Source organism: Bos mutus, chromosome 2 (assembly GCF_027580195.1).
Source record: "Bos mutus isolate GX-2022 chromosome 2, NWIPB_WYAK_1.1, whole genome shotgun sequence".
NCBI classification, from domain to species: domain Eukaryota; kingdom Metazoa; phylum Chordata; class Mammalia; order Artiodactyla; family Bovidae; genus Bos; species Bos mutus.
In genome coordinates, this window is record NC_091618.1 from 20,688,572 (window position 1) to 20,716,411 (window position 27,840).

The window sequence follows — 27,840 nt, forward strand, 5'->3', positions numbered from 1 at the left end:
TCTGCAATATGAATACAGAGAACATCCCTAAAATAAACGATATCAACAACATGAAAAGATGGGTCCTGACCACCCAGTAGGGACTGTGACAAGCCTTTCCCATCACACCCAAGGCCCATTTTCAACAAGCAAGTTCCTTTGTGTATTAAAATGAAATGCCATTCTTTTCAACTAAGTGTGCACTGAATCCTCTACAATGCAAAAGCAACGTATGATTTTGTGTCTGGCGTTTTCGAAGAGAATAAAAAGAGTTTCTCAAAAGAAGGAAAGAAAAACCCTGAATGTGGGCATTTGTTCTTTCCAGGCAACTGTTATTAACCCCAAGGAATGTTGCCCTGAATACAGACGCCATATATTATTTTTAGGGCCCTTAGAGGAGATGCCTCAGCCCCTTTCTTTCAGCTTCTGGTTTGTCAAAAAGTAAAGAAAAAGCAAAATCAGAATTTTAAGAAATCTTGCTGCTTTTAATGTTTATATTTTAAAATTATTGCTGTATATTTAATGTTTTCACTTCAGTCTTTTTAATGTCTGTGACTATATATATAGTCACAGTATATACTGTGACTCACTAGATGATAACATCAACATCCCAAATATAAAGTACAAGCCGAATACCCAGCCCTGCCTTTACTCACCTGCTTTCACACCACCCCCCACTGGTGAATTTCCACCATAACACACCAGATTATCTAGGAAAAATAAGAACTATACCTCTCTCAACTCACCCAGAGTAAAAAAGCCAAGTTTTACATTAAACTATTCATACTGTAAAAAGACCTCTAACTTGGTGTTATTTGTGGTTTCATACAATATTTTCCAGGAGGTTAAATTCCAAACTGCTTATAGCATTCAAGTCCATTTTCCACAGGCACAGTTACTATTATGTAGACTCCGTTGCCATTATGGCCAGGCTTTCTTGGCTTTTCTCACTGCTTTATCATTGTCTTTTAAATTATTTGGCACATTTGTATGAATTTTAAGAAAACGATAACTAATAAAGGGTGCGCTTCACAATATGTTGCACTTCTTAGAATTCAGCACGTATTCGTTCAGAGTCCTTAAGGAGGGCGGTATGGGGTCGGGGTGAAAGGCACAGTTTTGGAGACAAGGTGTCTTGGATTTTAATCTAGACTATGCTACAAACTGGCTGCATGACATTTATTTGTCAAAAAATAAATGTCATTTATTTGTCCATAAATAAATGTCATTTATTTCCCTGGGCCTGAGTTTTCTTCCCTGTAACATTCTAATGACAGCAGCACATACACACAGCCTGGGTGGGAACATTCAGTCATAAAGCATTTAGCATGAGATCTGATGCATGTTGAGCTTCGCTGGTGGCTCAGATGGTAAAAAGCCCACCTGGAAGGCAGGAGACCTGGGTTTGATCCCTAGGTCTGGATTGGGAAGATGCCCTAGAGAAGGGACTGGCTATCCACTCCAGTATTCTTGCCTGGAGAATACAGACGAGCCTGGCAGGCCGCAGTCCATGGGGTCCCAAAGAGTAGGACACAACTGAGTGACTAACACTTTCACTTCTCATGCATGATAAAGTGTCCACTAGGTGTTATCGGTCATCATTTTTGCTTCACTTCAGTTCAGTTCAGTCGCTCAGTCATGTCCAACTCTTTGTGACCCCATGAATTGCAGCATGCCAGGCCTCTCTGTCCATCACCAACTCCCGGAGTTTACTCAAACTCATGTCCATCGAGTCGGTGATGCCATCCAGCCATCTCATCCTCTGTCGTCTCCTTCTCCTCCTGCCCCCAATCCCTCCCAGCATCAGAGTCTTTTCCAATGAGTCAACTCTTCGCTTGAGGTGGCCAAAGTATTGGAGTTTCAGCTTCAGCATCAGTCCTTCCAATGAACACCCAGGACTGATCTCCTTTAGATGGACTGCTTGCTTAGAGCTATTATTTCTTTCCTTTGTGAAATGATTGCAGGGAGACTGAATGAAGATTTAGGGGGGAAAAACTGTCTTAAGAGATGTGAATGTAACCAAGAATTAAAAAATTTCAACATTTAGGGCTGCAATTCTCAAAGTGAGATTCCCATATCAGTACCATTGAGCTCATCCGGGCACTTATTACAATATGCAAATTGCTGCCCTTACTGACTCAGAGACTCAGGGCTCTAACAAGCCTGAGAGACAGTTATGATGTATTCAGGTCACAGCTGCAGCTTTCCAGTGGTGCTTCTTAGCATGGGCGAATATTGGAATCATCTGGAGAGTTTAAAAAATTAGTGATGCTTGGATTTCACTCACACAAATTCCTTTTTAATAATCTAGATAGGCTGCTGGGAGTAGTACTTAAAAAAAAATTGGACTACAGTTCCTTTACAACAAAGTGAATCAGCTATATGTATACATATATCCCCTGCCTCTTGGACCTCTCACCCCATTGCCCATCCCACCCACCTAGGTCATCACAGGGCACCGAGCTGAGCTCCTTGAGCTATATAGCAAGTTCCCACTAGCTATCTGTTTTACACTTGGCAGTATATATACGTTAATACGTCAGTCCCAATCTCCCAATTCATTCCCTCCCCGCCCCGTGCTCACATTTCCCTTCTCTATGTCTGCATTCCTGTTCCTTGCCTGCAAATACGTTCATCTGTACCATGTTTCTAGATTCCACAGCAGTATTTTTGAAAAGCTCTGCAGATGGATTTATTGTACAGTCAAGCTTGAGGTCACTGCCCAGGCTACATCCTGTACCAATTAAAATATTTCTAGGATGGGGCCCAGATATCTGAATGTTTATAATACTCTCCTGGATAATTTCAACGTGCACTCAAGGTTGAAAATCACTGCTGCCTCAGTGCCACTAGCTATCCTGAAATCATGTCTCCTTGAGTAGCAGACACTCTGGAAACCCAGCTGGCTGCAGTGTAGATGGCTGAATTAAAGCAGTGTTAAGCTGAGTGTGAGGAACCCACCAGGACCTCTCCCCATGCCACCTCTGGCCAGCACCTAGTAAGAAATAACCCAAAGATGGCAAATCCTGTGAAGTTCACCAAACGGTCACTGTTTCAGCCAGATTTCACTATTTCCTACTTTTGCTTCCTCTGAAATCCCATTCACTCATTCATTCAGTCACTCAATGAAAAGTTTTGGAGAAGTTTGTCTGCCCCACATAGTGAACAAGACAAAGTCCTGCCCTCACAGGGCTGACATTGGATGGCTGAACATTCTTGATAACATTCCAGCGTGGTGTCAGAAGCCCATCCAAATTGTAGAAGGCACTGGTTCATAAGCATTTGAACCCTTTATACAGGTGGTGATTCCAATTTCAGGTGAGCCTGGGCCCCCAGCAGACTTGGATGCCTGCCCCCGAATCCCAGGGCTTCCTGGGGTACCAGGCCCGAGAGGACTGGAAGGAACCATGGGGCTTCCTGGCATGAGAGGCCCACCGGGACCAGGTATGAACCTCACTCTGATTTCTGGCATTGAAGATTGCTGAAATAAAAATCTGGGTGTTTGCTATGTAGGTTTTTGTATGGAGCCTAACAACTCTTGGGAATCAAGCATGAAAATCTCCTTCCCCTTTAACATTTTTTCTACATTTATCCAAAGGTTTAATCATGTAGTAGGGGGATCTATCCCCACTCCAGTACTCTTGCCTGGGAAATCCCATGGACGGAGGAGCCTGGTAGGCTATAGTCCATGGGGTCGCTAAGAGTCGGACACGACTGAACGACTTCACTTTCATTTTTCACTTTTCACTTTCATGCGTTGGAGAAGGAAATGGCAACCCACTCCACTGTTCTTGCCTGGAGAATCCCAGGGACAGAGGAGCCTGGTAGGCTGCCGTCTATGGGGTCGCACAGAGTCGGACACGACTGATGCAACTTAGCAGCAGCAGCAGCAGGGGGATCTATGGGCTTCCCAGGTGGACCTAGTGGTAAAGAACCCACCTGCCAAAGCAGGAGACATAAAAAACCAGGGTTCAATCCCTGGGTCAGAAAGAGCCCCTAGAGGAGGGCATGGAAACCCACTCCACTATTCTTGCTTGAGAATTCCATGGACAGAGGAGCCTGGCGAGCTACAGTCCATAGGATCACAAAGAGTCAGACATGACTGTAGTGACTTAGCATGCATGCATGCAATGGAATCTACAATATCCCTTCTATTTTTCGGGGAACACCTATTTTAACTTTTATCCTTGGGCGGCTTTTGGACATAAGGGTTTTTTTCCCCCCAAGAAATAATTATCTTCCTAAATTATTTATGTATTTGGCTGTCTCAGGTCTTAGTTGCGGCACTCAGGCCTAGTTGCTCCATAGCATGTGGGATATTAGTTCCCCAAGCAGGGACTAAACCCATGTCCCCCGCATTGCAAGATGAATTCTTAACCACGGGATCACCACGGAAGTCCCTGGACATGAAGCTTTGAAATCTCTTAGCATCACTGAATAAATGCTCTACAAGTAGTCATTTGACCTTGAATTAAAAACTATTGAATCGGGGCTCAGTGGAGCAGAAACAGCTTATAAGAAGGGAGGAGGAGGTGTATTTCTTAGAAAAGGAAGAGGAAAGAGGGGGAGGGTCACTCTAAATTCTGGCAAAGGTGGCCTTATTCACCTAATGGACTTGGGCATTGCTCAGTCATTGTCAGGACAGCAGGATTCTCAAGTATTTAAACGAAACCGTTCAGTTTGTAACACTGTGAGGGAGGTGGTGACCAAAACCATCTCACGAAAAAGAAATGCAAGAAGGCAGTGGTTGTCAGAGGAAGCCTTACAAATAGCTGAGAAAAGAAGAGAAGTAGAAAGGCAAAGGATAAAGGGAAAAATACACCCAACTGAATGCAGAGTTCCAGAGACTAGCAAGGAGAAATAAGAAGGCCTTCTTAAGTGAACAAAGCAAAGAAATAGAGGAAAACAATAGAACGGGAAAGACTAGAGATCTTTTCAAGAAAATTGGAGATGCCAAGGGAACGTTTCACACAAAGATGGGCACAATAAAAGACAGAAATGGTATGGACCTAACTGAAGCAGACGATATAAAGAAGAGCTGGCAAGAATACACAGAAGAACTGTACAAGAAAGATCTTAATGAACCAGATAATCATGATGGTGTGATCACTCACCTAGAGCCAGACATCCTGGACTGTGAAGTCAAGTGGGCCCTAGGAAGCATTACTATGAACAAAGCTGATGGAGGAGACGAATTCCAGCTAAGCTATTTCAAATCCTAAAAGATGATGCTGTTAAAGTGCTGCATTCTATATGCCAGCAAATTTGGAAATTGGGAACCCTTATGGGTTTGGGTCATCTTTCCTTTTCTGAAGGATATTCTTTCAGCAGGGTGAGCAGGGCATTAAGGACTACCCCGAGTTTGGTTGTGAAGGATCAACTGCCCCACAGAAGTACCACCTCTGCTTAAAATAAAATGATTTTCTTCCTGTTTTCCATCAAGACCTCTTTCATTTCTGAGCTGATCTTGTAGCCAAGTGCTGCAGCTGAGATCTACAGAGAAAAAAAATGAACTTCTGGCTCCTTCGTGCCCAGTCTGAGTGGGTAATGGCCACACCAGATAAAACTTGTATCTGTTAAGAACCCTGGATAACAGAAGGTCTAATACTTTTCTCCTCATGTGTCTCATTCATCTCTACAATTATCCTTCCTGAGTGGCCCTCAAAGGCTGAGGTTTCCTGTGATGAACTCAAAAGTGGTTTCCGTTCTGGGTTGAACTGTTACTGTCTCATTGACATTCCCTACATCCTGTTTGGGAGCGTTTATCTTCAACACCTGACCCTCTCAGAGGAGGGACTCCATCTGACAGTGCTGGGCTTTCAGATGTAGGTCTGTTCTTGGCGCAATGGTAAAGAATCTGCCTGCCGATGCAGGAGACGCAGGTTCGATCCCTGGGTCAGGAAGATCCCCTGGAGAAGGAAATGGCAACCCACTCCAGTATTCTTGCCTGGGAAATCCCGTAGACAGAGGAGCCTGGTGGGCTACAGTCCATGAGGTTGCAGAGTCAGACTCCCCTGAGCACACGTTTGTTTTTCTGTTCCTGCAAACAAGTTCCAGATGAAAAGCTCTGGGCCTACATGTCAAGTTAACAAAAGCTTTCCTTCCTGGGGCTCGGAAAACGTCATCCGCTTACAATTTCCGTTTGTCTTCCTCGAAAGGGAGCAAAGCCCACATCGTAACATCTGGTCGGGGGGCTCTTCCAGATGGCCAGCTTGCTGCATGTGAGGACTTGGGAAGAAAAGGCTCCTGCCTTCTCTGCGATACACCTGCTTGTTTGCTGGCTCGTTAACCTTGGGTAGCCCTTTCCTGAATCACCCTGTGGCCATGTGTTGGAATCATGTCTTTGGATGGGAAAGAGAAGAATGTTCTGAGCTCACCGCGGGGCCCTAGGTTCCTTCCAAACTAACAGATACTCTCTTTGAAGCTGGTGGAAAGAGAGCAGCGCCATCTAGGAAGAAGCGTCTGCCTGGTTAGACAGGGAGGGGCACCCCTCCCCTCACTAGGGAGGAGGAGAAGAGGGGTTCCTTTCTCACTTACTGAGTGATGACCATGTAAGAACACAGTCCAGGCGAGCAGCACGTTCCACGAGAATTTATGATCCAAGAGGTAAGGAAGTGACATGACAGCACCCCAAAAGCCAGGAGCACCCTTGATGCCCACATCGAATGTACTGCAACCAACATTGGGTATGGGGGCTGCTGGTTGTGGGACTAAAAGAGGAGGTTTGTGGGGGCCACTCAGGCAGGGGATGCAAAATGTAAAGGTTTGGGGGGCACGCATTTCAGATGGCTCTAAGGGGGGGCCTATGTGAGAGGGGAGGTGAGTGAGAGATCTGGTCCCCTGAGTGTGGCAGCCCTCCTCCATTCCCTCAGGGGGCTCCCACTGCCTCAAAGAACACAGCCCCGCGGGGAAAAGTGGGGCAGTTCCTGGAGTGAAGCCTCTTTGACATAATGATTGGTTTTAGGCTGATTATGGCAGAAAGAGAGAGATTGCCTAGAGAAGGACAATGGTCGAGGAAGGGAGAGAGATTAGACACTGGAAACCTTGAGGGGCTAGTAATTCAGATAATTACGGTAAGGGCTGCAAGCTCTCCCACAGGCAGGGACCAAATCTGCTTCCCAGACCAAAACAGATCACTGCTGATGAATTAATGCCTTGGCCAAAATAAACCAAACACTTAAAGAAAGAACTGCTCAAGTCTCAGGGTGACAGCTAGCTCACGGGGCCCCAGGGAGCACTCCTGAGCCCTGTGGCTTGTCCCAAGCGTGGGACTGGTGATACCTGGCACAGCCTGTGCACTTGGCCTGCTGGGTCCATGTCCTCTGCACACGTGACCCTCACTGTGGCCTCTCTAAGCCTCCATCTCCCCATGTGGTAGCACCTAGTCGTGTGGCTGCTGTATAGACTGAATCAGATAATTTCACATAAAAAGATTACCCTGCTCCCTAGTGCTTTGAACCCTCAACAAATAGCTGGTCTTTAAAAGTTGCTTCTCTTGCTTTAAATTTAACCTTTCTCTCAAATGAATGCTGTTCAGTTGTATTCATTCCTCTATTCAGGCTTCTAAAGCATCATTATTAGGAAAATATTCAATGACAAAAGCCATAGATGTTCAGTGTAAAAAAAAAAAAACAAAAAAACAAAAACCCAACCAGGTCCAAATACAAGACTATGAAGAAAATATGAAAATGCTTCACTCAACACCTTGCTGGTCTGGCTTCAGATCCTGGCTCTGCCCATTCCTGGCTCACTGGCCTTAATTGGTCAAGTTTCTTGACCTCTTGGAGTCTTAATTACCCAACTGCCAAGTAGAGGCGGAGAAGGCAATGGCAACCCACTCCAATACTCTTGCCTGGAAAATCCCATGGATGGAGGAGCCTGGTAGGCTGCAGTCCATGGGGTCGAGAAGAGTTGGAAATGACTGAGCAACTTCACTTTCACTTTTCACTTTCATGCATTGGAGAAGGAAGTGGCAACCCACTCCAGTGTTCCTGCCTGGAGAATCCTGGCGACAGCGGAGCCTGGTGGGCTGCCGTCTCTGGGGTCGCACAGAGTCGGACATGACTGAAGCGACTTAGCAGCAGCAGCCAAGTAGAGGTGGTATAATCCCGACTTCACATACCTGCAAAATGAACAAGCTAATGCAGGTGTGTCCAGATGGGAGGCCCAGGCTGCCAAGTGGAATTCAGGAAGTAAGTGCTAGCCTAGCAGGTGTCACATCATTGTCACCATTGCTGTTGTGAACTTTCCTGCAGGGTGCAAAGGAGAGCCTGGGCTGGATGGCAGGAGGGGTGAGGATGGCCTCCCAGGGTCCCCTGGGCCTCCGGGACATAAAGGTGATATGGGAGAAGCAGGCTGTCCAGGAGCACCAGGTAAAGGGTTTCCATTTCTCTTCTTTTCTCTGGCCCAGTGAATCTGAGAACTGTGTACAAGGTCCCTAGCCTCGTAAGCATTTGCCTTAGATACCAGCTCACCAGGCTTTAGGGAGACAAAGCAACAGGAACAGGAACGAATGGACCCCCGACGTTCTAATTGATACTCGACTATCATAAAAACAGGTCAAGGCCTTGTATCCATTACTCTTCCAAAGCACTATTCATTATCATAAAAGGCTCAGCCATTTCTGCTGTTCACTTTCCTATTGTGAGCCTGGTATGGCTGTACCACTGAGAGGCTGTACTGAAGATCTTAGGGTCGGCAGGGGTGGTCTCATGTCTGTAACTGGCTGAATCACTTGGTCTCTGGTTTTCTGAGTTCATTCCTCTTATCGTACAGCCATCAATACATTTTGTTGTTCAGTTGCTCAGTTGTGTCCAACTCTTTGCCTACCCCATGGACTACAGCATACCAGACTTCCCTGTCCTTCACTGTCTCCTGGAATTTGCTCAAACTCATGTCCATTGAATCGATAATACCACTTAAAAAGAATACAAGGCTTTTCTTTAAAAATACTTGAGAGTGGGCCTTCGGTGAAGGCAGATAAGACCCTTTAGAATATAAATCTGAAATATAACTCATCAAGCAATATGTTAGGGCTTGAAGACTCCAAGAAACAGTTTTCTCTGTGGAGAGTATCTGGCAGTACCAGGTTAGTAATGAGAAGCAGGTGAAGGGGTGCGGGGAGCTGGGATGCTGAGGAAGGGGCCTCAGGAAAATGGGGGCTGCAGTCTGAAAGCAAAGATTGGCTTCTGTTATGTGGAAATTGTGGCCATGTAGAAGTGTGGGCCCACTGTTCCCTATACTCTGCTTTTCTAGTCTGAAATCTTAACTCATCAAATCTTGGTAAGTCAAACAAAACACATGAGCAGGCCTGATGCAGCCCACAAGCTACCAGGTTGTAGCCTCTGGTTTACAGCATAGATGAGAAAATCAGCCAGTCTTCCAGAAACAAAAACTTTTAACAAACACCTTTTTTAAAGGTGTCGAAGTCTAACTCCACCCTCTGCTTTTGGCAATTAGAAGTAGCCACTGACCTTCTTCAGTAGGTCACCCCCTTAGAGAGGCCAAAGGAGATGTCCCTGCTAATATTCTGTACAGCTGTTCATTTCCCACCAGCCAGTTAGAGATCTAGAATTTGGGCTTCTTCCACCTCCCTTTCTTATAAAAGAAAAGATACAAAGCAAAACATATGGGCCTCCCTGGTGGCTCAGCAGTAAAGAACCCTCCTGGCAATGCAGGAGACCTGGATTCAATCCCTGGGTTGGAAAGATCCCTTGGAGTAGCAAATGGCAAACCACTCCAGCATTCTTGCTTGGGAAATCCCATGGACAGAGGAGCCTGATGGGCTATACAGTCCCTAGGTTGCAAAGAGTCAGACATGACTTGGTGACTAAACAACAGACACGATGGATTCTAAACCCTTGTCCTTCTTAGAATGGAACTGACAGTATGGGAGAACCATGGAACGCATCTAGGAGGTATAAGACAGACCAACTTTTGAGATTCACCTTTTCAGATAGCAGACTCCTGATCTAGTTGGAAAAGTCTGGGAGATCCCACACTGGCTGTCATTACCCCATCGTTCTTCTCAGCACTTATCCTTTATTAAGTATTTCATAGTTTACCTTTTCATTATGCTTATTGCTTTGTCATTTCTCCTCTTCAAATAGAATGTAAGCGTAGGAGGGCAGGTATTTTCAGTTGTTTCTATGCTGATGTAACCCAAGCAGCTAGAAGCTGCTAAACCATGTCCTTGTTGAATGAGTTGTTGGGGTGCATTGCAGTTGTGTGAGGGGGACATTCCTCTCTGTTCTCTGAGTACTTAGCATAGCACCAGACAGAGGTACTCAGAAATATCTGTTAAACGTAACTCCCTAAACCACCTTTCTTTATGTTTCTTTATTCTTCCAGGCCCTCCTGGGCCCATGGGGGATCCTGGGCCCATAGGGTTTGGCCCTGGATACCTCAGTGGCTTCCTCCTGGTTCTCCACAGTCAGACGGATGGAGAACCCACCTGCCCCATGGGCATGCCCAGGCTCTGGACTGGGTATAGTCTGCTATACCTGGAAGGACAGGAGAGAGCTCACAATCAAGACCTAGGTACGTAGACGGGATGTGGTCACCCAGGTTCATTGCTTATGAGCAAAACTTTTGGGTTAGTTTCATGGATTCATCAACATCTTAAATGATCACTCATCTTCTATGAGATTGGTTTTGTACTTTTTCAACTACCATGCTAATTCTCAACTAATTCTATTACACCTATGACCCTGTGAGGTGCCAAGAAAGCTCATTCTAGCTATATCATTATTATATTTTTATTTCTAATTTTAAATACTAATTATTATAAAATTTAAAGTGATTAATATTATTAAATTTTTATAAAATTTTAAATTATAATTATTATAAAATAAAATTGTAAAATAATTATTTTATAATTTAGGCTATTTATAATTTTTAATAATTATTATAATCTGACTATATTATTCATTTAAAAATAATTCTTCCTCAGTAAGTATAACTCTGATATAAAATGCAATTTTTATTTCCCAATGTAAATGATTTAATCAGGATGTGGTTGGTTCCTGGAGATGCTGCCTCAATCCCTGAGTCGATAAGATCCCCTGGAGAAGGGAATGGCAATCCACTCCAGTATTCTTTTGGAATTCATTGTCAAATGAAATACATTTGACACATAACATGATGTAAGTTTAAGGTGTACAAGGGTTGATCTGATGCATATATATATATCGTAATGACTTCATTGTATTGATTGTTGGCACCTCCATCATATCACATAGTTATCATTTCTTTTTTGTGGTGGGAATAATTATGATCTAATCTCTTCATAAATTTGATGATTATGCTACAATATTGTTGTCTATATTCATTCCACTAGGCATTGGATCACTAGGACTTATGTATCTACTAGTTGCAAATTTATACCCTTTAACAACTTGACTTTGAGAAAAGTAAAGCTTACTTGACTTTACTTACTCAGAACTTTACTTTGAGCGTCATTCCTTAGCACTGTTTGTCAATCTCCAACAGTGGACTCGTAAGCCTCAAGAACTGACTTCTAAGTTGAGGCTGGAGTCCCTAGGTGCTGACACTTATGATCCCCTTAAGACAGCGGTGGTTGCAGTGGTGGGTGCAGGAGGGCTGTGCCCACAGGCTCAGCTGGTGGTGAGGTGTGTCCTGTCACTGGGCGTGACCCCCACTATCGGTAAGGGTGATAAAAGCATGCAGGCCTGTGGGGGGCACCTGCTTTCTCGTGTACCACCAGGGTCACCTCCCTTGCCCTGCTCTAGCCAGAGCCACCCCACTGTGGCCGCACTCTGCAGAGCTCTTGGAATAAAATCCAAACTCCTTAATGAGATGGACAAAGCCTGCATCCTCTGGTCTGCTTTATTGGGTTGGCTGAAAATGTGTAATCCTACAGAAAAACCACAAGGAACTTGGCCAACTCAATACTCCAGCAACGCTAGAGATAGACCCAGACCTGCTCTCCCAGCCTTCCCCAGGGCTGAACTCTGAGTCCTTTGAGCTCCGTGCTCCCTAATTACCTCTGACCCTCTTTACTGCTGTATAAACAGGCCTTTCCTTTGAACCATCACCACCATCTCCAAACCTGGCCAAACCTTGTTCGGAATTCAGGTTCTGGCTTCTAATCACTTCTTGCAGCCATCCGGCTTGGATGCCTGGGAGCTCCCACTTCCCAAGGCTTGTCTTGCTGTATTCCCACGGCCCCTTGGCTCCTCCAGCTCCCCACCCCCACCAAACCGGGCTAGCAGCTTCCTGAAAATTCCTGAAGCTCTTGGAGAAGAGGTGTGCTCATGTCTCTCTCTCAAGCATCCTGGCCTGTTGCTTGACTCAGGAGAGCAATCCAGGAAAAAAAAGCAGCCTGACCCGTGAGACCAAAGAGGCCGCCAACGTGGTCAGGTGCCCACAGAAGCAGGCTTTGGCCAGGGCCCCCCACCCCGCCACGACTCCATCCCCCACCCGCTGCCAATGCCAGACGAGTGTCTGCAGAGGGCCCAGGTAGGGAAGCTCATCCCAGAGCACAGCACTCAGCCTCCACGTGGTCTCCCCTGCCCAGGTCTGGCGGGCTCCTGCCTCCCCATCTTTAGCACGCTGCCCTTCGCCTACTGCAACATCCACCAGGTGTGCCACTATGCCCGGAGGAACGACAGGTCCTACTGGCTGGCGAGCACAGCGCCTCTGCCCATGACTCCGCTCTCGGAGGACGAGATCCGCCCGTACATCAGCCGCTGCGCAGTGTGCGAGGCCCCCGCCCAGGCCGTGGCGGTGCACAGCCAAGACCAGTCCATCCCCCCATGTCCGCGGGCCTGGAGGAGCCTCTGGATCGGGTACTCCTTCCTCATGGTGAGCCCCAGCGCCTCCGCCGTCCCTAAGACCCCCCTCCGCGCCCCTTCGATCTGGACTGGACGGTAATTTGAGAATCCAGGGCCGATGGTCAACAGTTTGGCATGAGGGTCATGAAGGCCACCCGAAACTAAAGCCTGCTGAGACACAAGGCCACTCTTTTCTGCTTATTGTGGATGAATTTTTGTATTACTTGGGTAGAATTTAGAGGATGGATTTGCATCAGCCCGCAGTGAATGGGGCTTCCCTGGTGGCTCAGACGGTAAAGCGTCTGCCTACAATGCAGGAAACCCGGGTTCGATCCCTGGGTCGGGAAGATCCCCTGGAGAAGGAAATGGCAACCCACTCCAGTACTCTTGCCTGGAAAATCCCATGGAGGAGGAGCCTGGTAGGCTACAGTCCATGGGGTCGCAAAGAGTCAGACAGGACTGAGCGACTTCACTTCCACCTTTCAGTGAAAGGGTTTCTTTTTGTGTGTGCACCCATCTCCTTTCCCATGTACCCTTTCCTTTGTTGTCCTTATGGAGTCGCTGTGTCCTGTCCGACTCTTTGTGACCCCATAGACTGCAGCCCGCCAGGCCCCCCATCTGTCCGTGGGATTCCCCAGGCAAGAATACTGGAGCGGGCTGCCATTCCTTTCTCCAGGGCATTTTGCTGACCCAAGGATGTCCTGCAGTGGCAAGCAGGTTCTTTACCACTGAGCCACCGGGGAAGCCCATCCTTTCCTGCTTGCTCAGTCCTGTCTGACTCTTTGCGACCCCATGGACTGTAGCCTGCCAGGCTACCCTGCTCCATGAGATTTTCTACGCAAGAATACTGGAGTGCGTTGCCATTTCCTCCTCCAGGGGATCTTCTCGACCCAGGAATTGAACCCGTGCCTCCCGCGTCTCTGGCATTGCAGGCAGATTCTTTACCACTGAGCCACCTTTCCTTAGCAGATCATAGTCTCGTCTTTCTGGGATGATTTTTAGGGAAAATGTAAAGTCAGGCCCAGACCTGGGTGTGTCACTGGTTGGGTCTGGGGTTGTCTGTGCATGTCTGAGCCCTAATTCTCTCCTGTTGTCTGGGTAGCACACAGGCGCTGGGGACCAAGGAGGCGGGCAGGCCCTCATGTCCCCAGGCAGCTGCCTAGAGGATTTCAGAGCCGCACCGTTCCTGGAATGCCAAGGCCGGCAGGGAACTTGCCACTTTTTTGCCAACAAGTATAGTTTCTGGCTGACAACAGTGAGACCTGACTTGCAGTTTTCCTCTGCACCATTACCGGACACCTTGAAAGAAAGCCATGCTCAGCGCCAGAAAATCAGCAGGTGCCAGGTCTGCGTGAAGCATAGCTAAGATCCCACCTTTCACAATCAGGTTGCCAAGAGAAACTTGCCAGGAGGCTGAGACATCCTAGGATGTGCTAAGAGATTCAGTGGTGCTCATCTTAGACTCCTGGTTTAGCCGTTCCTTCTGTTTCGATGTGGTTATTCCCAGAGGACTATATAATTCCTTCCTCTGTTCTGGACAGATTAAGCAAGTGCTACACATATGGATTTGTTTGGACCTACCAATCTAGACGAAACCCAGATATTCTTCTTTCATGAGGATAGTGGGAAAAGCTGGCTTTATTTAAAAGTATGCTAATTCAGGGGAAGGCAAATAGACGATAAAAGCCAGATTACAAATGACATTACTGGAAACTTCATTCATTGGTTAATAGCAACTCAAACAATTGAAGTCAATTACTCTATAATACACTGGGCTTCTGGATGGATGTTACAGGGAAAAAAAAAAAAAAAGGCCAGCAAATGAACTAGGAAGTAGAAATTTCCTACGTTTCAAAATGATTTCCTCTGTAATCTATTTTTCCATGCACTTTAAATAATTGTAAAACCATGACCCAAGGAGATTAAAAAAAAAAAAAAAACCCACACAGCCAGCCTTAACAGTTCATTTCAAAGCAGAATGAATCATTATGCCATGAAGGACCATGGTTGCTATATTCCAGAGATGAAACATTAGCATAAAACACATCACAGATGAACATAAAACATTATGTTCCCTTCTGCATTTTTCAGAGAATAGAAATGCCTACTTTGGCAACCCTTTGGAAAAGTGGCAATTATGGGGCAAAAATATGTTCAATAAGGGATTAAGAGCCTAAAAGCTATTAATGAATATTAAGGCAGTGATTCACAAAAATTGATTCCCCACTGCAGTGAACTTCCAAACAGACCGCTTTGGCCCAGTCGGGGTCCAGCTTGTCTTCCGCGCGTGTGTGTGTGTGTTAATGGGCCTGGAGCCACATGGGGCCACATTCACACAAAGCAGACCCCTTCCCTCCCCTGGGCACGCCTACAGAGCCGCCCCACAGCCCCACAGAGGACACTTTCCCTCCATCCACATAATGGCATCTCATGCAGGGAAGTGACAGAGCTATCATTATGCGCTTGGGAGAAAATGAAGGGCCGACTTAATTAAACTAAGGTAAGAAGATTCATTTAAGTCATCGTCACCCCCGCCCCCACCAAAGACCTGGCACTCTGAAATGAAACAAAGACAACCTACAGCTTGAATCTTCTGTTCTGTTATTGGTTTTTACAGGAGCATCCTGTTTTTCCTATCCTAAAAACATTCTTGTATTCTATATCAGTATTAGACCAAGGCAGCAGTTTGATATTTGGCTTTTTTTTTTTTTAATAAAAGCTTAGAGGTCATGTCATTTTATAGTGAGTAGTTTTCTGTCTAGCAAAAGGATACGTCTTCTATTTTGCTAGAATTCTGTGATCTAATCCTGAAAATCAAAAGGCTTATTGGAAAAGACTTTTATTAAATTCCCTTTTCTCATGTTAAAAAAATGGTATTTTAGAGAAAACTAAAGAAATTTCCCATGAGAAAGTAACATTCATTTTAGTGCTTAGTTTCAATGCACTTAATAATAATTAAAACTTTGTTTATAAGAAATGCTTTTCTTGCCAAATATTGATTGGGAGTGTGCTCTTATACGCAGAATATATTTCAAATGAATCTTGCTCTGGGCTGCCCCCAGGATGGCAGTTTATTTTAAGGCTGCTTCCTGGTAAAAAGAGAAAAAAATGTACATTTTAAGAGAAAATATTATCTTGATGTACCAGAATATTTCCTAGTTCATTTGACCCTTTATTAATTTTTTTAAACTCTGCTATGGCATGTTAAATATTTGCATACACCTGAAATTTAAGCCAATTTCAACCTTATTTATAATTACAATTTTCTGATTCCAAAAGTTTTCTCATATATTACCTAAATTCAGGCCTTCCAAAAATTCATCTCGTTCATTCATGAAATTGTTCTGAGAACATTTTCTGGGAAGACGGAAGGGTGACTGATGGATCATAAGAAAACATATCTTGTTTGCTATTTTAAACACCTTCATTTTAGTATCAGAATATTATTTTAACTGGCCAAATAAATTTTAAAAAACATCCTGAATTAAGTGGACAAGTTCCTCCACAGTGAGTCCAAGCTAGTGTACAAGGCTGATTTCAAAATGCTAGTGTCACAAGAGCCCCCCTAAATGCAGTACAAACGCTGCCTGCTGATTTTGAAAAATTATTTTCAATGCTCGAAAAAGCAAGACTATGGAAAAAATACTATCTGGCATTAGAAAACCACATTATTTTTTAGGCCATTAGTTTCTTTATCTGGTTACCCATCAGTGTACTTCTCTCCTTTCTCTCTGAAGGATGAACAAAGCTTTAAAGTTCTTCTCCTAATCCCTTACTGGTGATTATCCTTATCAAAAGCTCCTTCTCCCAAACCCTCTCCCCCAGCGAGTTAGTTGAAATGCTTCTGGACGGCCCAAAGACAGTTGCTATGAGCTGGGGTCAGGGTGTTTCCTTTCAGGTTCTTATTCTCAATGAGTGGAGCCCATCCATGCTGCCAGCAGAGAGAGGCTTAGCCACCATAATCCCTCCCCTCTGAGATTCCCCCAGACCTCAAGTTCAGTTGTCACTTCCTGTGGATTGCTACCTTCTTCTCTGACCTCACTGCACCTGTCTTAACATAGCCTTTGTCCTTCACTGCTGCTTGTGTAGTAGACCTCTCCCAGCTGCTGCCTCCAGTTTCAAATTCTCATCATTTCTCTAAAATGCAAACTTGATTTTGTTATTCTTTGGCTTTTGTTGTTCAGTTGCTCGGTCGTGCCCAACTCTTTGCGACCCCATGGATTGCAGCACACCAGGCTCCCCTGTCCTTCACCATCTCCCAAAGCTTGCTCAAACTCATGTCCATTGAGTCAGTGATGCCATCCAACCATCTCACTCCCTGTCATCCCCTTCTCCTCCTGCCTTCAGTCTTTCCCAGCATCAGGGTCTTTTCCAACAAGTCAGCTCTTTGCATCAGGTGACCAAAGTATTGGAGCTTCAGCTTTAGCATCAGTCCTTCCAATGAATATTCAGGGCTGAGTTCCTTTAGGATTAACTGGTTGGATCTCCTTGCAGTCCAAGGGACTTTCAAGGGTCTTCTGCAATACCACAGTTCAAAAGCATCAATTCTTTGGTGTTCCATCTTTATGGTCCAACTCACATCCATACATGACTACTGGAAAAACCATAGCTTTGACTATATGGACCTTTTTCGCCAAAGTGATGTCTCTGCTTTTTAATACACTGTCTAGATTTGTCATAGCTTTTCTTCCAAGGAGCAAGTGTCTGTTAATTTCATGGCTGCAGTCACTGTCCGCAGTGATAAATGACCCCACTGCCCACGAAGTCTAGATGGCTTCCCACAGCGGGTAAAGGCCTGTGGGAACTCTGTGCTCATCACAGAGGCACGTTCCTCTGTGACTTTGCTCCTGCTCTTTCCACCAGCGATGTCCCTGTCCCACCCCCTAAGTTTACCTGGCAGACAACAGCTTATCTTTGGACTGAATTAGCTAGTAGGGAGGACTGTGGGCATTTCTCCACGATGACCTGGCCTCCGTTCTGCTGCTCCCAGTACGAGTCAGGGATTTGCTCACTCTCTCATGCTTTCCCCACAGCTCCTGTAACGTCTCATCCCTCTGCCTTCATTCTCTTGCTAAAATGTAAGCCCAGAGGGCAGGGGCCATGCTTCATTCATTGCTGTATGCTCAGGGCTCACATAGAGCTGAGCATGTTATTGACTTTTAATTTTTTCTTCACTGACAATTCAAATAAGCATCATTAGACATTAGATGTTCAGCTCTGGGTATTGGTTCTCATTGACAAAATGGTTACAAGTACAAACCATTTCTTACTTCAAATAATTTTAATGTGACAACCTATCTGCACACCCACAATCTCATCTTACAATTGTTCACAGAAAGCCGACTGATAAACTTTAACCATCACCCACTCCTGAAATGTAGCTTATTTATGTTTAGTCACTAAATCATGGCCAACTCCTTTGTGACCCCGTGGACTGAGCCCGCCAGGCTCCTCTGTTCATGGAATTTCCCAGGCAAGAATACTGGAGTGGGTTGCCAATTCCTTCTTCAGGGGATCCTCCTGACCCAGGAATCAAACCCATGTCTCTTGCATTGGCAGGCAGATTTTTTACCCCAGCATCACCAGGGCTCCCCTGAAACATAGCATACTTTTCCATAAACTTAAATTTTAGAAATAACGTTTGAGAGATTTGACAATGAGAGAAGACTCTTCGTGGAAATGTGATATGTCGTAACTCATGCTGTAGGCTGTGTTCCCTCATGATCTTGAGTGTCCTAGCATAAAATCCCCTTTACAAAATCTGTACATGTTATTGGTGCTGAGGAAAAGAGTAACAGAATGGTTTACTAAAACTGGATTTATCAAGGGTTTTATTTTGAGCCTCTTAGAGATTATAATAAAACAAATCATTCTCTGTGTTTCAGGAAATTACATGGATTTGTTCTTCTGTCAGCTCAGCAGCCTAATTTTATCATTGTTACTTTTATTTGGTGTGGCTGCAAGAACAGTGGAAAGATGTGGCCTTAAAGTTGGTTGAACCTAGGTTTCAATTCAGCTGTCCCTTTCCAGCGACAGCACCCTGGGTGATACACCAACTCCCTGACCCCCATTTCCCACATTTCCAAAATGGGGCTTAATGCGTACTCTTGAATTGAAAATTAAGATTATATGTCCAGCATGTAGCTGACCTCGTACATTTATTGTGGCCACATCTCCAATTTAAAACAAGCCCTTTCATATGGAAAACATATTTCTTGGGATTCTTTACATAGTAGAACAGGATGATTCTCACAGGGCATATAAATTACTGATTAGAATTATTTATACCTGGTCAACTCTTAATGTCTTTGGGAAAGCTATTTTATTCCAATTCTCGAAGTTACTGTACCACATGTGAAAAAAGTCACCATTTCCTGCAGGATCATTATCAGGAAGTTCTTCAGGGAACAAAACAATTGACATTAAAAATCAGTACTCTGCAATTGCCACTGTTATTATCTGCCAGAGATTCTGCATAATGCATTTTCAACCACCAAGGTTGGCTGCCACATCCATGTGAAATGCTTGAATTTTATGGTGCTTAAATATTTAATGATTCATAGGAAAAAAATGTGAAACATGTCTGATAAATTGCATCCCTTTATCTAACCTACAGTTGTAAAGTTAAAGACTTTTCAACATGTAACAATTGCAAGGTGCCTGGTTTGCTATTGACATTGAAATGTTGTATTGCAATTTATACTATCACTTATTATATATAAAATTCTCTGATGACCTCCAAAAACAACTGTGTTTTATCTGGTGCATTCATTTTCTTTCAAGCCAAAGTGAGTTTACTACTTAACCTACCATGGCCTGCCTTAGGTTTGGCTCGGGGGTGGGGGGGGGCAGGAAAGGTTACATGGTAGACGTGTGATCTGCAGATGGGAGGAGCATGAGCAGAGCATAGACAGTGACCCCCGACCCCGCCCTGCCGCCCCCGGGCTTGGGAAAGCATGATTCTGAGGCTCCAGGGAGCACTGTCCTCCATGCAGTGGTGAGCTGGGGTGGACATGAAAGCAAACCTCTGCTGATTTGTATTCACCTGCCAGCACGGGGCTCTGCTCTCGTGGTTCTCAGTTGTCCCACCAGCTGAAGAATGAGACCACTTGCCTCACAGGGTTGCTCTAAGGGTTAAAAGTAAGAGCTATAGGGGACTTCCCTAGCAGTCCAGGGGTTAGGACTTTGCCTTCCAAGGCAGGAGGTGTGGGTTTGATCCCCGTTCAGGGAGCTTATATCCCACATGCCTCACACCAAAAAGCCAAAACATAAAGCAGAAGCAATATTGTAACAAATTCAATAAAGACTTTTAAAAAGTTCAAAAAAATTTTAAGAGAAAAATTAAGAGATATAACTACAAAGAGATATAAAATGTAAGGTACTGTTACTGACAACCAGAGTAACTGGGAGTTAGGGGTTAGGAGGTATTTTTATTCTCATAGCACAGGGGTGGGTGCAGTGCAGATATTCACTAGCTGTTTAATGGAGCAACTTTTGTTAATTAGGAGGGAACGTCAGTGGTTATTTGGTCCAACTGGGCTTCCCAGGTGACTCAGTGGTAAAAAAATCTGCCTACAAGTGCAGGAGACACAGTTTTGGTCCCTTGGTTGGAAGATCCTCCGGAGGAGGGAATGACAACCCACTCCAGTAGTCTTGCCTGGGAAATCCATGGACAGAGGAGCCCAGCAGGATACAGTCCATGAGGTTGCAAAGAGTTGGACATGACTTAGCAACTGAGTATGCACAGTTGTGTACTCACTCATAGAGCAATAATGTTAGCAAATGAACATCTCTTCAACACCTACTATACGACAGGAACAGTATGAACCCTGTGGTATGAGCTCCCCTCAACCTCTCAACTATCCTATCTTACAGATGAGGAAGCTGAGGTTGAGAGAGGATAAATGACTTGCTCAGGGTCACACAGTCAACTCCAGGAGAACTTGAGCCCTGGTCCATCAATTGCTGAAGATTGTGCTCTACCCACTACACCACGGCCTCCCATACTACTGGCTTTACCACACAATTCTCTACCCAAGCAGCAATATGTATTACAAACAAATTCAGTGATTTCTGCTGGTCATGTTCTGGTTTTCCTTGATAAAGTCCAAATCGTATGTTCCAAACTGCCAGTTCATCTGAAGATCTTGAATAAGATGTCAAAAATGCCACGGGGGGAAAAGCAGTGTGCACAGACACACAAACACACCTGCAAAGGAACAGTGGCCAGATTTGGTGGTATCCACAGGGGCTCCTTGGTGACACCCTTTGAAGGTCCTGGAATCTTGAGTTTTGGGCACTATGCTGCGGCATTCGTGACATGGAACCAGCTTGGGGCACAGGAGGATGGAGACCTCTCCCCACCATCTGGTAAACCTTGGGGAAGGCCTCGATGTTTCTGCTTCTATGGGCAAGAGACTCTGATGCTGGGAAAGATTGAGGGCAGGAGAAGGGGGCGACAGAGGATGAGATGGTTGGATGGCATCACCGACTCAACGGACATGAGTGTGAGCAAACTCTGGGAGACAGTGGACAGGGAAGCCTGACGTGCTGCAGTCTATGGGGTCGCAAAGAGTCGAACAAGACCAAGCGAATGAACAACAACATGGAAAAAGCTTTCTTTCAAGTGATTCTTTCCTGTTACTCAAGAAAACAGACACACAGTCAACAGTATCAAGCAGCAACAGGCACCTCTTTTAACGTGTGCCACTGGTGATGTTATAAATGAGCTTGTTTCACTCCACAAAAACTTTATTGGTTTTAACATTTCAGACATTGTGCATGAAGAGATGCATAGAAACACAGTCAAAGTCCTGCCCTTGTGAAACTTACAATCCAGAGACCTTCTCTTACTTCCAGATAACTAGCAATTCTAAGCGGCTTGTGGAAACTGTGGTGAACACCCTCCAAGGGCAGATCATTCTGGGGGCAGAACGGGGAGGATCTGGATGCGCTGAGAGAGAGGAATAGGCTACTGCACGGAAGCCACAGGGTCAGAAATGCCTGGACAATGATGAGACCTGTTAGCAGCAGCAAAGACTCCCTTAGGGATAAGTGAGGGTGAGGCTGAAAGGCTGGCTGGAGCCCCATTGTTGAGGCGAATGAGTTTGACCTTTATCCTTTGGCAACAGAGAAATGAGAAAAAAGTACTGAGATGGTGAGTGGCATCACAAAAATAGATTTTGGAAGATTAATGGGCAGTGCTATGTAGAACTGAGTGAAGACAAATTTTAAGTATTGAGTGGGGCAATGAAGAGATTTTAAGCAGGGAGTCTGTGACTCTAAAATAAAAGACTGGGGCAAATGCAGAAAGAAAATGATTGCAGTAATCCATACGAAGGGAAGGGAAGAGATGATAGGATTTTGTTTTTTAATGACTTGTTGTTCAGTCACTCGTGTCTGACTCCGCGACCCCATGGACTGCAGCCCGACAAGCTTCCCTGTCCTTCACCATCTCCTGGAGTTTGCTCAAGCTTATGTCCATTGAGTTGGTGATGCCATCCAACCATCTCATTCTCTGTTGCCCCTTTCTCCTTCTGTCCTCAATCTTTCCCAGCATCAGGGTCTTTTCCAATGAGTAAGCTCTTTGCATCAGTTATTAATTGAATACAATTCTTTGCTGACTCTTTCAAGAGAAACTAGGATGAGGAAGGAGGCGGCCAGGTCTGCCACATCCCCTGGGTTTTACTTTCCTTTTCTGGTGATGGGTCTCAGTCTTTTAATCCCCCAGGTGGCTCAGTGGTAAAGAATCTGCCTGCCAAAGCAGGAGACACTGATTCTGTCCCTGGGTCGGGAAGATCCCCCCTGGAGTAGGAAATGGAAACTCACTCCAGGATTCTTGACTGGAAAATTCCTTGGATAGAGGAACCTGGAGGGTTACAGTTCATGGGGTCATATAGAGTCGGACACAACTGAGCAACTCCGCTTACTCAGATTCTTAACTTACTTCCTAAGCAGCAGAACATGTGACGGATATGTATACTGGCCCCAATTCTACAAAAACCAGCCTTTTACTGTCCAGGCCTCAACAACAGACAGCTTAAAAGGACAGAGGGGCTGTGAACAATCATGTACAACTTTGGAATCACAGGCACTAAATACATTCAAGGTCATAAAGAGGAAGCAATTTTAACTGGTTCCTCATCTTGAAAACCAAGGAAAGAGTGAGTGGCACTCTCTTAAGTGAATTAAGAGGTCTCCTAAGTTGACTGATCACAACCAAAGCGTGGGAATGTTTAACAGACAACCAGGAAATCACTATTAAGCAAAGAAATCAATTTAAAACCAGCTCTAAATGCTTACTCCCTGAGAGATAATTAGTTGAATACACTGGTTTTTGTTTGTCTTTCTCAACCCAATTTCAGTTTTGTGGTGTAACTTTGGAGACTCCTTACTGTAGAAGAAAAAATAAGATGGCTATTGAAAATAATAAGCACTGGTGACAAGCAGGCCTATTAACTGAGCAAAGTAATTATAATAATTTCCAAAACATCTTTATTGTTGTGCTAAGGTAACTGGTTTATATTTATAACTGAAATGACCTTTCCCACATCTGTAAAGTTTAGTGATAATCCACTCCATAAATAAGGTGTGCTTATTACAGTTACACCATTTGAAATCCAATTCTGGTGTCTTTACATCTGACAAGTGAAACAGAGCAAGGAGCTACTATTACTAGACTTGACAGCCATAAAAAATATAAATACCTCCATATACAGTGGCTGGACTTTTTACTGCACTGAAAAAACACTCTGGTGAGAAAGCAACACTGAATAAGCCGCTACTGGGAGGCAGGGGCCAGCCTTTGGGTGATGCAGTGAGAGAGCTGCAAAGTGCGGAGTTAACAAGACCTCATTCCACAGCCATTCATAAGCTGTGCTCCTGTGTAGAAGGCCTGTCTTTCTACAGTTGTATACAAATAATCATAAAGCCAAACATAAATGTCAGAGTTACCTTTACAATGTGCTATCAGAAGATGGAGCGTAAGAATGAGGTTATTCCCCGTAGGGGGCTTTCCAGGTAGCGCTAGTGGTAAACAACCCGCCTGCCAAAACAGGAGACGTAAGAGACCTGGGTTTGATCCCTGGCTTGGGAAGGTCCCCCGCAGGAGGAAATGGCAACCCACTCCAGTATTGTTGCCTGGAGAATCCCAGGGACAGAGGAGCCTGGTGGGCTACAGTCACAAAGAGTCGGACATGACTGAACCGACTTAGCATGCACGCATCGCCAGCAGAGGTCATGGGAAACAACTTCGAAGAGTTTGGGAGAAAAGGAATGACATTTGGCTTAAACATTTCAATTTTAAAATGTTTGGAGCTGCAAGACTCAGAGATACAATTCATACTATAAATGTGCTGCATGTCACTTTGTATCAGTCATAAATTAAGCTGAGGAGCTCAGGTAACACTGTTCCAGCTGGCAGGTCAAAGTGCTCCTGGTCTCACATGGTTTGTTAGCTCATTTACATGCAGGTGACAGAGGCTCACCCAGGTCAGCTGAGGTCAGGAACCAGGCACAAAACTGCATAGTTGGCATGCTCCAAATTTGTGAAACAAAGACTGAGAAAGCAACATCCTTAAAGTCTTGACCCTGGTGGAGACACAGGTGATTTTTAAATTGCGTATGTATTTTTTTGTATTTCTGTTTATATTGTAAATTTTATCAACAGAGACACAATTCTTATTCTTGAGTCCATTTTCCTGATTATATATTTCTTCATTTATTATTATATAAATCAGTTTCCCTGCTGCAAAAGTAGTACACATATATACATATACACACATTTTAAAAAGAGAACAATATAAAATTGTGAAAAACAGAAAGCAAACTCCTATGCACTCCACTTTCCCAAATAACCTGTTAATATGTGGGTGCATTTCCTGTCAGATGTTGGCTTTATGCATATACAAGGTATATATATTACTTTCATAATCAGAAAACTATATAAATGCTAGATAAAGCCATAGAGGAAGATCCTTTTCTGCTTCTAACTCTTTTTAAATATAAATATCTCAATGACATAAGACATGAGTGATATTTGACCTTTTCCTTTTATTCATGAAACTCAAGCACCAGGAAAGACGTCTTAAGTGACTTTCGGTCTGTGTGCTGGGGAGTGTCTTGGAGGGTGGCTGTTACAGTGGTCAATTAAAAGGCACTTTTATGAGAAAAAAAAAAATACTTCCTCAGGAAGGATTTCTCTGTGACCAAGCTGCTGGTCACTCTTCTGCATGTGGCACCTGCTGCTGCTCTGCTGGTTAGTTCAATACAAGTTGCATCTCCAGGATGTGACATCATCCCTGGAGAGGCTCTTGTAGCTGGATTGTTGGTGCCACCTGCCGGGTTGTGGAGTGTGGAACTGGTTTCCTGTCCAAGGTCTCACTTAAGCTTTTCCACTAACACATCCGGGAAGGCAGAGGGGCATCAGAGAAAAGCAGGTTCACTGCAGACACCACTCAGACGTGGGGGCCCCAGGAACCGAGGCGCCTGGGCAAGGGAGGCCGGGACGACATCCTGCAATGATGGCTACATCCAGTGCCTGGAAAGTCACCATGGCAACATGCCAGGAGGATGAGGGATGGCTCCCCACTTCCTGCCAAGTTGGGCACTGAGCAGGAGGGGGGCCTGATCTTTTGGGCTGGTGAACACAAACCTCCTGGCAAAGGTCAAGGTCTTCAAAGACATAACAAGGCAGGGCCTCCACTGAGTCAACAGTGAGAGAAGGGAGCGTGGAGACTGGTCCCCAAGTGGAGACGCCCAAGCTCCTGTCTGCAAGAGAACAAGGTCGGAAGTACCATTCCCAGAGAGCTGGGGGCTGTCAAAACAAGCCTGGTCTCAAGACATCAACCAGCTCAAGACATCAACTGGACTCATGGTGGCCGTAGGATGACAGGCCACTGCAGGTGTGAGCAACTGGGATGGCGATGTGCCCGCTCTGCTTTTGTACAAAACGGAGGGTCTGGGGGTAAGTACTGCACAACTGGACCATGTTTGTTCACAAGGCTGGGTCGCCTCGCTGGCTATCGAATCTGTGCAGCCGCTGTCTCCTCATTTCTTCTTCTGGTGAGAGACGGAACCCATAGGCCGGGGGGCTGCTTCTGCGATTTCCTGAAGAGAGAGAGCACAAGGTAGTCAAGCACTGCCCTTGTTCTGACACTCACAGGGCTCTGCATCCCAGATTCCAAGGGTGGGGGGAAATGGCTTGGGCGTTATCTTTAGCACGAAACAGAGACAGAACAAACATTTCAGCTGCAGCTGTCAATGTGACATTGTGACATCGAGTACATGTTTTAGTGAGGTCCAGTCCATGAAGCTAATTTGACTCATTTTGAAACTTGACAATCCTCCCATTTCTATGTTGTTTCCCCCCCGACCATGCTCCATAATTTGCATCATTTAATTTCCCTAATGTCTCAGGGGCTTAGTTTATCTTTTCTTAATGCCCAGAAATAACTTTGTCACTATCTGTAACGTCCTCACCAGATGGTGAGGTGTCGGAGGTGTTTCCCGATGAGTCTGAGGGTCTCCCTTTCCCTCCCTCTAACCTGCTATCTCCTGAACCTCACCAGCCAGTGGGAATCACACCTGCCTGAGATGCACAACACCCGCAGGGCATCATGGCCCACAGAGCAGAGGCTGTGTTACCATAATGACCAGTATTAGGGCAGGCAGACAAAAATACAGGCATAATCTGCGAAGATCATATGAAGGACCATGGAAGTCATTACTGAAAAGAGCTTCTTGGCGCTGTAAACAGACCAAGAAAATCATTTGCAATGATAGAAGACTTCAGTTTACTGCATTAAAAACAAAAAACAATGGGAAGATCCAGGCATTGTTGGGGGTGGGTAATAAAGGAATAACAACAGACAGTCCTTGATCTCAAGGAACCAGCAACCTAACTCTAATAAAAGAGCTTTAACGTCCACGATGAGGCAACCGTGCAGGGCATCACTAATGGATACCGACAAATAGTAGATTCACTTTTAAGCATGTGGATCAAAAAGACTGTACTTTTTCCCTTCTGAGCCTCTGCTAACTCTGTGAGCTCACTTTGAAAGGCCTGCTCCCCTTACCTACATCCATCAAAAGTTCTATATGTTACAGCCAGCCCGCCACGCTCAACACTGCCCTCTGAGGTTCTGACACAACTGAGACTGGAAGTCCTGGCCGAGCCATGAAGGCTGGGTGGTGGGCAACGGGGCTGGAGCCACGAGGGAAAACAAGTGAACAGCTGATCCCTCCTGCTCACGCTCCGAGTGTCGATGTGGACAGGTCAATATATTGATGTGGCGACTGTTAAACCTATGATGAAAAGATGATACAGAAAGCAGTGTGAAGCTAACGGTCAGTTTGCTGAGCTACAACTAGAATTTCAGCGGTCAGACAGAAAATTCTAAGAAGGCAGTTTTTGGTCCACACTGTGATAGAGACCCCAAGACTCACCCATATGTGGTTCTCCTTTCCTTTTGAGACATGAGGGAATCACCCTTCCCAGACCTCCTGTAACATTTTCTGACTAGTCCACCCAAAAGTGAACGGGGTGGGCCAAGCCCAACACTCACTCCCACTGGGTAAACTCCACTTGAGACACAGAACACTTTTACCATAGAGATTCTATGATTCCTATAAGAGCAAAAGTTTTACTGGATACAGCTTTCTCCATATACATTTGTAGAGGGCTTTCTCTCTGTTTAAAGTGGTAAACACTTTGAAATTACAGAGAAACTCATGAATCCAATTACCATTAGTTTATGGCTTCAAATTGCTTTATACAATAAGATCCAAATCCTGCTTTTCCTCTGACAGTTGTTTTTAACAAGTCCATCCTTAATTGCACTCATGAGCACGGGCCAGTGTGTGACAGCCCATTCCAGCTGGGCAGGGAACTGGGAGGCCTGGGCTGTGGGCAGAGTCAGAAGAGAGCTCAACGTGGCATGTTGACTCTGGGCCACAGGGCGCGAGCCCACAGATGCTGAAAGATGCTCAGACGCCCAAGGGGACTCACAGTGTCCAAGAGAAAAAAGCTGTTCCTCGAAGGGAGGAATTAGAGAGGACAGACTGTGAA

General features: G+C 45.1%; 2 protein-coding genes across 2 annotated transcripts in view; one reads left to right on the forward strand and one right to left on the reverse strand.

Annotated features, from left to right (window-relative positions):
- COL4A4 (collagen type IV alpha 4 chain) overlaps positions 1-15,629 on the forward strand; it is a 150,832-nt gene extending 135,203 nt beyond the window's left edge. The window contains exons 44-48 of the mRNA XM_070385778.1: positions 3,298-3,423; positions 8,235-8,351; positions 10,330-10,518; positions 12,518-12,804; positions 13,876-15,629. Coding sequence (XP_070241879.1) covers positions 3,298-3,423; positions 8,235-8,351; positions 10,330-10,518; positions 12,518-12,804; positions 13,876-14,139 — 983 coding nt within the window. The 3' untranslated portion in view covers positions 14,140-15,629. The remainder of the gene's footprint in view (positions 1-3,297; positions 3,424-8,234; positions 8,352-10,329; positions 10,519-12,517; positions 12,805-13,875) is intronic.
- An 8,840-nt stretch (positions 15,630-24,469) lies between these two features.
- Positions 24,470-27,840, reverse strand: part of RHBDD1 (rhomboid domain containing 1) — a 135,190-nt gene continuing 131,819 nt past the window's right edge. The window contains exon 7 of the mRNA XM_005890134.3: positions 24,470-25,880. Within this exon, the coding sequence (XP_005890196.1) occupies positions 25,768-25,880 (113 nt within the window). The 3' untranslated portion in view covers positions 24,470-25,767. The remainder of the gene's footprint in view (positions 25,881-27,840) is intronic.